The sequence below is a fragment of the Drosophila gunungcola genome, assembly GCF_025200985.1.
Source record: "Drosophila gunungcola strain Sukarami chromosome 2R unlocalized genomic scaffold, Dgunungcola_SK_2 000004F, whole genome shotgun sequence".
NCBI classification, from domain to species: domain Eukaryota; kingdom Metazoa; phylum Arthropoda; class Insecta; order Diptera; family Drosophilidae; genus Drosophila; species Drosophila gunungcola.
In genome coordinates this window covers 3,322,485-3,333,063 of record NW_026453167.1, presented here as the reverse complement: position 1 = coordinate 3,333,063, position 10,579 = coordinate 3,322,485, and the positions used below count along the sequence as shown (strand labels likewise).

The 10,579-nt window shown below is 42.0% G+C and overlaps 3 protein-coding genes and 1 non-coding gene across 5 annotated transcripts; 1 reads left to right on the top strand and 3 right to left on the bottom strand.

Moving 5' to 3' along the window:
* Positions 1 to 507: 507 nt before the first annotated feature.
* Positions 508 to 4,019, bottom strand: LOC128254444 (elongation factor 1-alpha 1). 2 transcript variants are annotated; one of them, XM_052983569.1, is made up of 2 exons: positions 3,862 to 4,019; positions 508 to 2,474 (listed from the first exon to the last, which is right to left on the bottom strand). In XM_052983569.1, exon 2 carries the CDS (start codon positions 2,452 to 2,454, stop codon positions 1,063 to 1,065), a length of 1,392 nt encoding a protein of 463 aa, XP_052839529.1. In that variant the 5' UTR covers positions 2,455 to 2,474; positions 3,862 to 4,019; the 3' UTR covers positions 508 to 1,062. The 2 variants fall into 2 exon arrangements, with proteins under 2 accessions (XP_052839529.1, XP_052839530.1); XM_052983570.1 differs by having other exon boundaries at positions 508 to 2,468; positions 3,858 to 3,937.
* Positions 2,828 to 2,901, bottom strand: LOC128254509 (small nucleolar RNA snR61/Z1/Z11). The gene has a single exon (XR_008267560.1). It is a non-coding gene; the product is annotated as a small nucleolar RNA snR61/Z1/Z11 (small nucleolar RNA).
* Positions 4,020 to 5,086: 1,067 nt separating the features above from the next.
* LOC128254443 (protein disulfide-isomerase A3) lies at positions 5,087 to 8,847 on the top strand. Its single transcript, XM_052983568.1, is given in 5 exon segments — positions 5,087 to 5,405; positions 6,833 to 6,858; positions 6,861 to 7,272; positions 7,726 to 7,839; positions 7,904 to 8,847. Coding segments are annotated over 5 exon segments (1,464 nt in total). The 5' UTR covers positions 5,087 to 5,259; the 3' UTR covers positions 8,670 to 8,847.
* A 73-nt stretch (positions 8,848 to 8,920) lies between these two features.
* Positions 8,921 to 10,479, bottom strand: LOC128254447 (protein cutoff). The gene is made up of 4 exons (XM_052983574.1): positions 9,831 to 10,479; positions 9,635 to 9,773; positions 9,362 to 9,575; positions 8,921 to 9,196 (listed from the first exon to the last, which is right to left on the bottom strand). The coding sequence occupies exons 1-4, from the start codon at positions 10,363 to 10,365 to the stop codon at positions 8,936 to 8,938; spliced, it is 1,149 nt and encodes a 382-aa protein (XP_052839534.1). The 5' UTR covers positions 10,366 to 10,479; the 3' UTR covers positions 8,921 to 8,935.
* Between the last annotated feature and the right edge of the window lie 100 nt (positions 10,480 to 10,579).

Below are 10,579 nucleotides of genomic sequence, written 5' to 3'. Positions count from 1 at the left end.
AATATCATAATTCCAATTTAGAAACTTTAATAAATAAAAAATCATAATTATGAACTTTATTTTTATTTAATAAATGCAGTTATATTTACGAAAACGATGTCCATTTTTTTAAATTTCTTTTTGCTAAACAAATTTATGATGTAAATATCCTCTTTGTATTTCAAATAAATTTAAAACTAATGACATAACATTTTAAGTATTTGCAACTTTTTCCGCTGCAAAATAAATTGATTCCAACCCAAAAACTACCCCCCAAGCACACATATTCAGTTTCCTTCAGTTGCAAATGCTCGCTTTATTCAAACGATCGAGGTATTTGTTGTCAGATTTAAGTGTTACACATTTCAACTAGCTCTTGTTTGTACTTGGTGGCTTCGACGACAAGCTGAACTTGGACATTCGGATTTGAGGGTAATCGATGACGGCGCTGAAAATCAAAAAGCACAACGAAAAAGATGGTGCTTTAATGGCTGAGGTGGTAAAATCAAAAGAAATACAAAAATAGGGTTTTTATTTTTTGTAAATAAAGTTATCGCTTCTATTCTGGTTGTTTTTCATGTGTACAAAGTAGTGTGTGCAAAAATAGGGTAAGATAAATGATACATATCAAAGTAAAAGGTTAATTTAAACGATATAAATGCTACAAAGGATATCTAGATATGATACCATTACGAAGTCAACTCCTTATCATATCATATGTAGTAAACTAAAGATCGACGGGGGGAGATGGAGGAGGAGTGGATGCATAAATGCATGCGTTTTGTCCCAGTCTGCACTCTTCCTTGGGATCCACACCGTTTCCCAATTTTAGCCGCCCTCGACTACATTTAGCATTCGTATCCGTCGAAACTCCTTTCGATGGAAGAAATTAAACTTTTGCTTCTGCTGGAAAATCATCTTATCGGTCATCTTGCGCAGGACAGGTGTTGCTGTTAGACTACTATTGTGCTTGCTGCTGCTGTTGCTGGTATTGTTGAGTGGTGTTGTTGGCTGCATTATGATGTTGGTTATTTGCTTGCTGCTGTTGTTTGTTGTTGCTGTTTCTGAGTGGGTGCAAGCCAGCTACTTCTTGCCCTTGGTGGCCTTCTCGGCGGCCTTGGTGACCTTGCCACCGGAAGCGTCCTTGAAGTTGACAGACTTGATGACACCGACAGCCACGGTCTGCCTCATGTCACGCACAGCGAAACGACCCAGAGGGGGGAACTCCTGGAAGGACTCCACGCACAGGGGCTTGGAGGGCACCAGGTTGACGATGGCAGCATCGCCAGACTTGATGAACTTGGGGTTCTCCTCGGTGGTCTTGCCGGAACGACGGTCGACCTTCTCCTTGATCTCAGCGAACTTGCAAGCAATGTGAGCGGTGTGGCAATCCAGCACGGGGGTGTAGCCGTTGGCGATCTGACCGGGGTGGTTCAGGACGATGACCTGGGCGGTGAAGTCGGCGGCGCCCTTGGGGGGGTTCGACTTGGAGTCACCGGCAACGTAGCCACGACGCAGCTCCTTCACGGACACGTTCTTGACGTTGAAGCCAACGTTGTCTCCGGGAACAGCCTCCACGAGGGCCTCGTGGTGCATCTCCACGGACTTGACCTCAGTGGTGATGTTGGCCGGGGCGAAGACCACAACGGTACCGGGCTTCAGCACACCGGTCTCCACACGGCCCACGGGTACTGTTCCAATACCGCCAATTTTGTACACATCCTGCAGGGGCAGACGCAGGGCCTTGTCGGTGGGACGGGCTGGGGGCAGGATAGCGTCGAGGGCATCGATCAGGGTCTTGCCATCGGCGTTGCCATCCTTGCGCTCCACCTTCCATCCCTTGAACCAGTTCATGTTGGTGGAGGGTTCCAACATGTTGTCGCCGTGCCAGCCGGAGATGGGCACGAAAGCGACGGCAGCGGGGTTGTAACCGATCTTCTTGATGTACGAGGAGACCTCCTTCTTGATTTCCTCATAACGGGCCTCGCTGTATGGTGGCTCGGACGAGTCCATCTTGTTCACACCAACGATCAGCTGCTTCACACCCAGGGTGAAGGCGAGCAGGGCGTGCTCGCGGGTCTGGCCGTTCTTCGAGATACCGGCCTCGAATTCTCCGGTTCCGGCGGCAACAATCAGCACGGCGCAATCGGCCTGCGAGGTACCGGTGATCATGTTCTTGATGAAATCCCTGTGTCCGGGGGCATCAATGATGGTCACGTAGTACTTGGCGGTCTCGAACTTCCACAGGGCGATATCGATGGTGATACCACGCTCGCGCTCGGCCTTCAACTTATCCAAAACCCATGCGTACTTGAAGGAGCCCTTTCCCATCTCCTGGGCCTCCTTCTCGAACTTCTCGATCGTACGCTTGTCGATGCCACCGCACTTGTAGATCAAGTGACCGGTGGTGGTCGACTTGCCGGAATCGACGTGTCCGATAACGACAATGTTGATGTGAATCTTTTCCTTGCCCATGTTGGATGATTACACTATGGCTGTGTGTATGTGTGTTCGGTGGTTGTTGGAATGTTGGATCATTGGAAGGTTGCATGGTGGGTTGACGAGCAAGAGAGGTTGGAATAAACAAAGGGTAAAACGTTTTGTTAGCTTTTGGTGGGGTAATACAATTTTATTAACTACATTTATTAGTGGGTAAAACATTTCCTATCCGTACTTTCGACTTTTGTTTGCATGCCCAAACTCAATCTAACCTCAAACTCTGGCTGGAGCACAAAACGTGTTTTTTGAGGTTAGGTTGAGTGCCCGCATGTAGTGGTGTGGGTATGAGAGAAAAACTACTAAAAACGTGCAAAAAATATCGACTATCTAGCCTAATGGAAACTCGATTTTATCAGTGATTTTGGTATTTTTGCTGTCGTCAAATTTCTTCAGTAGCAGAACTGAAAATCATCATCATATTAAATCGAGAGTCCAAAGGAAAATTCCAGCAAATTTAATTCGCAAATACACATGTGCTTATCGGCCTGCGCGTGTGCATATTTTGTCTGTGTGTGTGTGTATGACGCTGTTGCCGGCCGGAGGAAAATGAAAGAGAGGAAGAGAAAGAGAGAGCAAAATGGCGGCGGAACATACTCGTGTGACCAATACCAATACCAATGCAAACGATCTCGCCGCGGTGGCACAATTGGAAAGAATTAAAAGAGAGGGGGAGAAGAAAAACGATTTAGTCATGAATTTAAAGTGCAATGGCAGCCATTTTGACTTAAATACTTAGCAGATTTGCTAGAAATGACGAAATTATACTGCAAGGCAATTTCACAAGTTATGTTAATGGGAATGCCGAAATAAGCAAATTTTCGCGTGTTGCTAGGAAAGGTTTTTTTTTCGCCCACTTGACTCGCACCACTACGCAACGTGGGCCGCCATTTTGAAATTCTATGCCACATACAGAGAAAAAAATTGAAGTCTATAAGCAAAAAGCCAAAGGAAACCACGTTTTTTCACGTGTTAATTGGCACATCTGGTGGATGACCTCTGAGTGCCGAGTGGGCGTGGCATACTAATTACACACTAATTGCACCATATTGCAGGGCGAAAATGTGGCTCAAAAAGCCGGAAAATGGTTAGGCAGATGCGAGGTGGGGATTATTAATTAAAACCAGCCACACAAGCTGAAATTTTTTGACTTTGCAGACTGCCACGTGTTTGCTTTTCGCTTTTGTTCGAATGTATTGGCCACCACCTTTCACTTTGGAAGTTCCTCGTTAGAGGTTATCTCCGAAATACACACACAGAATCACCACGAAATATGCACAAATTCGGCGTCTTAAATGCATATTTGTTTATTAATTGTTCGCTGGCTGCAGTTTCGATGCAGAGTCACAGAATTCACTTAATTATAGTCTCACTAATAAAACTTACTCTCGAATAAGCTGAATGAGAAATCACGAAGTCTAAGCGGCGACGGATTCGAACAAAGTGAACGAGCGTTCGGCAGCGCTCAGTCCAGGAAGCCTCGTTTGACACGTGGTGTGACCGCAGTTGGCAGCTGTCAAAGCGGAATCGATATATCGCGATAGTAAATGTTCCCACTCCGACGTTTCCACTAGTTGCGTCCGTCGGCGCAAAATTTTATTTTCAAATTTACAATGATAGTTAAAAAGAAATCTTTTTATTTATTTAGCTGGACCTTAAAAAATGTTTATCGACACTGTCTATTGCAGGAAACTTAGGCTTAGTAATTTCGGATTGACGGAATTTTCAAAATAAACCAGTTTAGTTAATTTTTTTGGCGTCTTCATCATTATTTGAGCTTAATATAATTTAAATGCATTTTTTTTAGTATTACTAAGGTTTAAAAAATAATCAATTAAAAGCCGCACTGACACTGATAGTCCTGTTATATAACACTAAAAAATAGTTTGTTATATTTATAATTATAATTGTTTAAGAATTTGTTTTAATGATCACATTTCTTTCGTTTCCCTAAACTTTAATATTTGGTTTTTAATTTTAAAGTATTTTCAATATTTAACCACTTCTTCAATATTTAACCACTTCTACTCACCATTTTTTTTCGTCGTGAATCAAAAGTGAGTAATCAGTGCGTTCTTTTATATTACAATACCATAAATACTATAATAAAAGCTTTTCTGTACTTTCCTAATTTTGTGAAATGAATTTTGGTAATAAAAATAATTAAAATGATAACCACGTTAAAAGTTTATCAACACAACACAACTGTTCAAAATAAGAAGTAATTTTAAAAATGTAAGATATATTTAAAAAAAAATTAATTTATATTTGATCTTTGTTCTATTTTTTTACATATTTTATCGCATTGTTGGTGCTTTTGGGGAATTCTGCACAAAATAAAAAGTAACCTAAACTAAATAATTAAAAAGAAAACAAATATACAAATAAAATAATTATTTTGTTACCTTTTTATATAAAACTTCTCAATTTATTAATATTAGAAATATTGGCGCATATCATACTGAGTAAATAACTTCAAAAAATTAAATAAAAATTATACACAAATTAATTTAAATTAAAACTTTGTTCTACTTTGTTATGAAAGCTTTTAATAAATTAGTTTATTAATATATTAGCTTTCTTGGCACTAGTGTTATTTCCACCCCAGCCGCATCTGGCCACACTACCACGAAGCAGAATAAGAAGCGACGTGGCGAAAGAGGCAAAAAGCAAAGTCAATCGTTGAAAAAAATTGAACCGGTCCGGTCCTAAGTTTTTGTTGTAGTAGGCGGTTCGACGGCCGACTTTAATTCACATTACATTTAAATAACACCCAAAAGCACTATGTGGCGACTGGCTGGAGTGCTCCTCCTCGGCTTCATTGCCATTTCCACCGGATCGGAGCAGGATGTTTTGGATCTGGGAGACGATGACTTTGTCACAACACTGAAACAGCATGAAACTACGCTGGTTATGTTCTACGCCCCCTGGTAAGTGAGGGGCGTGGCAGGGGTTTATACCATAAAGTAGCAGCATTGCGTGTGCAAATCGTGGCTAATCAGCTTGTTGCGTCTGCACTTTAATTCAATTCCCTATTCCGCCGATTCCCGGCAATCACAATCGCAAAGTACACGTCAGCGTTTGCCGGCAAAAAAAAGAAAGAAAACGAGAAACGAAAAGCACAAAGATGACTTGGAAGTATTGGTGTTGTCGGCCATTTTAAAGAGCGGGGTGCCAAGTTGGTACAATGTACATACATACAATTACTGTCTATTTGTCTGTGACTCATTAAGCAGTGGATAATGATAGTTAAGGGATACTTATGTCTTGATTTGTGTTTCTTTACTAGGGTTTATACACCATATCATCTTAAGCAGAGAACATGTAATTACATTCCCACCCATTTTTACTTATATTTCTTTGTGCATATGTGGCTTAATTACTAATCTTTAATACTTTAAACTGTGAATTATAGGTTATACCATATTACATTTACATTCAATTTGCATTTGGTATAATATAACAAAATAATTCATCTATGGATGTTTCTTCATTAAAATGATTTAGACATCCCAGCTTTATCAAAATCATTAAAAGAATATTAAGTTCTGCTTAATTCGCTATAAAACTCATTTGTATTCTGGATAGTTATTTTATTTTAGGCCATTCCATATGTGCAAGAGATAATTGCTATTTTGCCATATAAGCTTAAAGTCAATCCAAAGCTAGAAGTCTTAAAAACCTTAAAAATGGTGTCTATGGTACATTTTTTTTTATTTATATTTACTCGCTTAAACAAATATGTGTATTTGCCCATTATCACGGGAAAACTATAAACTCACACTTGAGCAATGAACTGGCTAAGTAATTTATTTGTTTTTTTTTTTTGCCGGTCGGCATGCTAGCTCTTTAAATCCCCAAAGAGTTGTTGTGCTACTTTTTGTGGAAATGATTATACCCATTTATTAACCTTATCAGCATAAAAACACTGAGAATGAAAACTATGAGCTGTTTAGATTTCTGAACTTATACCTTTAAAATAAATCTTAACAAATCTTTAAGCCTTTTTTATAAGTGCTATAATTCTTTAGACTTAAAAGATTTATTTGCTTTATTACTGGGTTACTATAATTTGCGAAAATTGATATTAATTGTACACTTAACCACTGACTTAAATTATCTATAGTTTGAGTTAAAAAAAAAAGTTTTTTTCTCTGTAGGCCTAATTAGGCACTTGTTCTTAATGTTAGAGTGGGCGATAAGGCGGTTGATAAGTCCCGCACCCTAACTTTAATTACAAGCTAGTTTTTCGGGAACTTGTCTTCCCGCTGTCTTGATAACAAATGATGAATTGGAAACTGATGTTCCCAAAATGATGATGTGACGTGTCCTAAAAGAGTTGTTCTTCATTTTTAAGGTGCGGCCATTGCAAGCGATTGAAGCCGAATACGCCAAGGCGGCAGAGCTCGTCAAAGACGACGATCCGCCAATCAAACTAGCCAAGGTTGACTGCACGGAAGCTGGCAAGGAGATCTGCAGCAAGTACTCGGTCAGCGGCTATCCCACGCTGAAGATCTTCCGTCAGGATGAGGTATCACAGGACTACAATGGACCGCGTGAGGCCGCCGGCATCGCCAAGTACATGCGCGCCCAGGTGGGACCCGCCTCCAAGAACGTGCGCTCCGTCGCCGAGCTGACCAAGTTCCTGAACACCAAGGACACTACTGTGTTCGGTTACTTCAGCGACGTCGACTCCAAGTTGGCGAAGGTCTTCCTGAAGTTCGCCGACAAGAACCGCGAGAAGTACCGCTTCGGACACTCCAGCGACCAGGAAGTCCTCGAGAAGCAGGGCGAAACGTAAGTGGGAGGATGAGATCAAGACCGAGTTCGTTTTCGAATATTTTCAAGACTGCCTTTCGTTTTATATATTTTATAAGTGTTAATAAATAGTTTTAAGTGAGAGTTTGTTAACTTATAATCAAATTCCTATGTGAGTTTAATTTTTGTAGCTACTTTTGTTTTGTAAAATGTTAAAATAGGGTTCACTGAAGTATAAAGTGAGTTTAACAATTATTTTTGAATTGCAAACATTTTAAAGCTTTAATTTTTAATTTATGTTGATTTTTATTTAGAGTTAAACCTTTTTTTCATTGCAAAAATCCGAATTATTGCTTAAGCAGTAACTATAAAATTAATTAATTTTAAATATCTTACTTAACAAGGTTTAAAATTTGTATGGGTTTTATTTAAATCACTTAGATAATATGCAATTTTTAAAAACACACTGGATTTTATATCTATTCCTTGCAGCGACAAGATTGTGCTAATTCGTGCCCCTCATTTGAGCAACAAGTTCGAGTCATCCACCATCAAGTTTGAGGGCAGCTCTGACTCCGATCTGACCACCTTTGTCAAGGAGAACTTGTAAGTGGCGCCACTCCTTACCACTCTTTTTGAAAGCAACTTACATTTGAACACTCTACTCCAGCCATGGTCTGGTGGGTCACCGTACTCAGGATTCGGTCAAGGATTTCCAGAACCCCTTGATCACTGCCTACTTCAGCGTGGACTACCAGAAGAACCCCAAGGGAACCAACTACTGGCGCAACCGTGTCCTCAAGGTGGCCAAGGAGTTTGTGGGACAGATCAACTTTGCGATTGCCTCCAAGGATGACTTCCAGCACGAGTTGAACGAGTACGGCTACGACTTCGTTGGCGACAAGCCCGTTGTTCTGGCTCGCGATGCAAAGAATCTCAAATACGCCCTGAAGGACGAGTTCTCCGTGGAGAATCTGCAAGACTTTGTGGAGAAGCTGCTGGGCAATGAGCTGGAGCCCTACATCAAGAGCGAGGCTGTCCCAGAGTCGAACGACGCTCCCGTCAAGGTGGCCGTGGCCAAGAACTTTGACGATCTGGTCATCAACAACGGCAAGGACACGCTGATCGAGTTCTACGCCCCCTGGTGCGGTCACTGCAAGAAGCTGACCCCCATCTACGAGGAGCTGGCCGAGAAGCTGCAGGACGAGGAGGTTGCCATCGTGAAGATGGATGCCACCGCTAACGATGTGCCGCCAGAGTTTAATGTGCGCGGCTTCCCCACCCTGTTCTGGCTGCCCAAGGACGCCAAGAACAAGCCAGTGAGCTACAACGGGGGTCGCGAGGTCGAGGACTTCCTCAAGTACATTGCCAAGGAGGCGACCACAGAACTGAAGGGCTTCGACCGCAGCGGTAAGCCCAAGAAGACCGAGCTCTAAGCTGCACGCCGGGTTAAACTGGCCGCCAACTAGCATTTCCATATTTTTGTAAAATCGAATGCATTCTCCACAATATTTGAGCAAAATTGTATTAAATTATTTGATAGTGATGAAACGCGTACGAACACAAGTTGATGATTATGTCGCAATAAACTTAAATCTTCATTAAATAAGTAAACCAGTTTGGTGTTTCCTATTTCTTCAAAAAATATGTCTTCCATGTGGTTGTCCAGTGCCTTAAATCTAAATTGAAAGTCCTTTGGAGACTACTTTGGCATGGTTTGCGGTTCTTCGTTCTTAGAAAATATGTCTTCCATGTGCTCATCTAGCATCGTTCGAAACCAGTCGGGAATGAATGTGTATTGGTTTCGTCCTTGGAAGGCCTTGTAGGCCACTTTGCCTTGCATTGCGTCGTATTTAAAAATGTATACGGTGCTCGGACAGTCGACCGGTGCCATGACCTGGGACATACAGTTCAGCAGGCGAACCAAGAAGTTGGCGCACACAATGGTCGACCAATCTTTTTCCTGCGGGAGAAGATGTCCATTTATTATTATCAATAACACACTAAGAAAGGAATATACGTTTGCAAATCAGGTAATAGAAGACTGCTGAATTGGGAGATCTTTGTGTCAATAGTTCTTAAACTAAGCCAAAGCTATATAGGTATGTATAAAAATTAGTATACTAACGCAGTTCTTCCACAAATCCCGCACAGAAGTCTTCTGGATGTCGAGCACGAAGGCATGCTCATCGCGAAGGGCTATATACAGACTTTCAATGCCCAGTAGGAAGCACTTGACCCACCATTTAAGGGCCTCCGTGCGATTGTGGGCCGTCCAATCCAGGCGGTTCATGTGCACCAGACGCATCTGCAGCTCCGCCCAGTTTTGGGCAGGACCAAAGCTGAGTCAAAAAGTTTTAATGTTTGAAATGCATTTTGGATCTCTTGGCAAACTACTTACAATCCATTGGAATTCATTTCGGCCAGTACTGGTGAATCAAACAGAACTCTATTGCCATTTAGTTCGAAGGAAAACACTCCATGAAAAGCTCCAGCTTCTTCAGAGCCATGCTTGTTCTTGGGCCCCACAATGCCGTTCTCTGAAAATAGTAATGGGATTAGAGGATTACTACTATGGGTTTCTAGAGTCCTCCTACCGAAAACACAGTATTTCTGAAGCTTCTTGAGCCAAGATTCCTGCATGATCCTCCTTAGATTGTCCTGGTCGAAGGGGTCGGCCTGTTCGCTGTCCACGCGACAGATGTACATGGTGTTGCGATACCGGGAGACACCCAGAGACCATCCCGTCTTGTTCTCGTAGGGCGCACACATTATCAGCTCCAGGACTTCGCTGGTGCACACGATGTGGGCATTCACCTCGACGCGCATATTGGCCGGCTTGAGGAGGGCAAATCGCGAGGATTCGATGAAAAGGAACATGTTGTCCAGGAAATACTTGGGAATCTTCGCCGGCTTTTGGGCGTGCTCATTGTCCCGCAACGAGAGGGGAAATCTATTAGTCGGCGGCACCACTATGAAGCCTATTCTTTTTGTGTTCGCTTCGAATTGACCAGTGGGAGACAAACTGAATCCGCCATGTGAAACGGGCTTGCTTATTGTCGGAAACAGGTGTTTGTCCTCCTCCGTCCAGGAGTGGGCGTGGATATTCAATATTTGGTAATTGGAAATCATTGAAAGTAAGTTTTTAAGGCGCTTTAACGAGCAAAGCGGAAGTTAAACTTTGGCTTGCATTTGCTAAAAGAACCGTTGCTTTGGCCACATGGCAACGCCAAAGCACCGTATGTGAATGAATATTTCAATTTCAAAAAATCTTTGAATTTCACATTGAGCCAATACAGATTTTCCTAATATGAGTAACAATTAAACACAACAAAGCCTAAAATAA

Excerpts from the sequence above, each read along its gene's own strand:
- LOC128254444 (XM_052983569.1), bottom strand. The coding sequence starts at position 2,454 with ATGGGCAAGGAAAAGATTCACATCAACATTGTCGTTATCGGACACGTC.
- LOC128254447 (XM_052983574.1), bottom strand. The coding sequence starts at position 10,365 with ATGATTTCCAATTACCAAATATTGAATATCCACGCCCACTCCTGGACG. Across the intron at positions 9,774-9,830 it reads TCAGAAATACTGTGTTTTCG|AGAACGGCATTGTGGGGCCC; the intron begins GTAGGAGGACTC and ends TACTATTTTCAG. Across the intron at positions 9,576-9,634 it reads GAAATGAATTCCAATGGATT|CTTTGGTCCTGCCCAAAACT; the intron begins GTAAGTAGTTTG and ends TTTTTGACTCAG.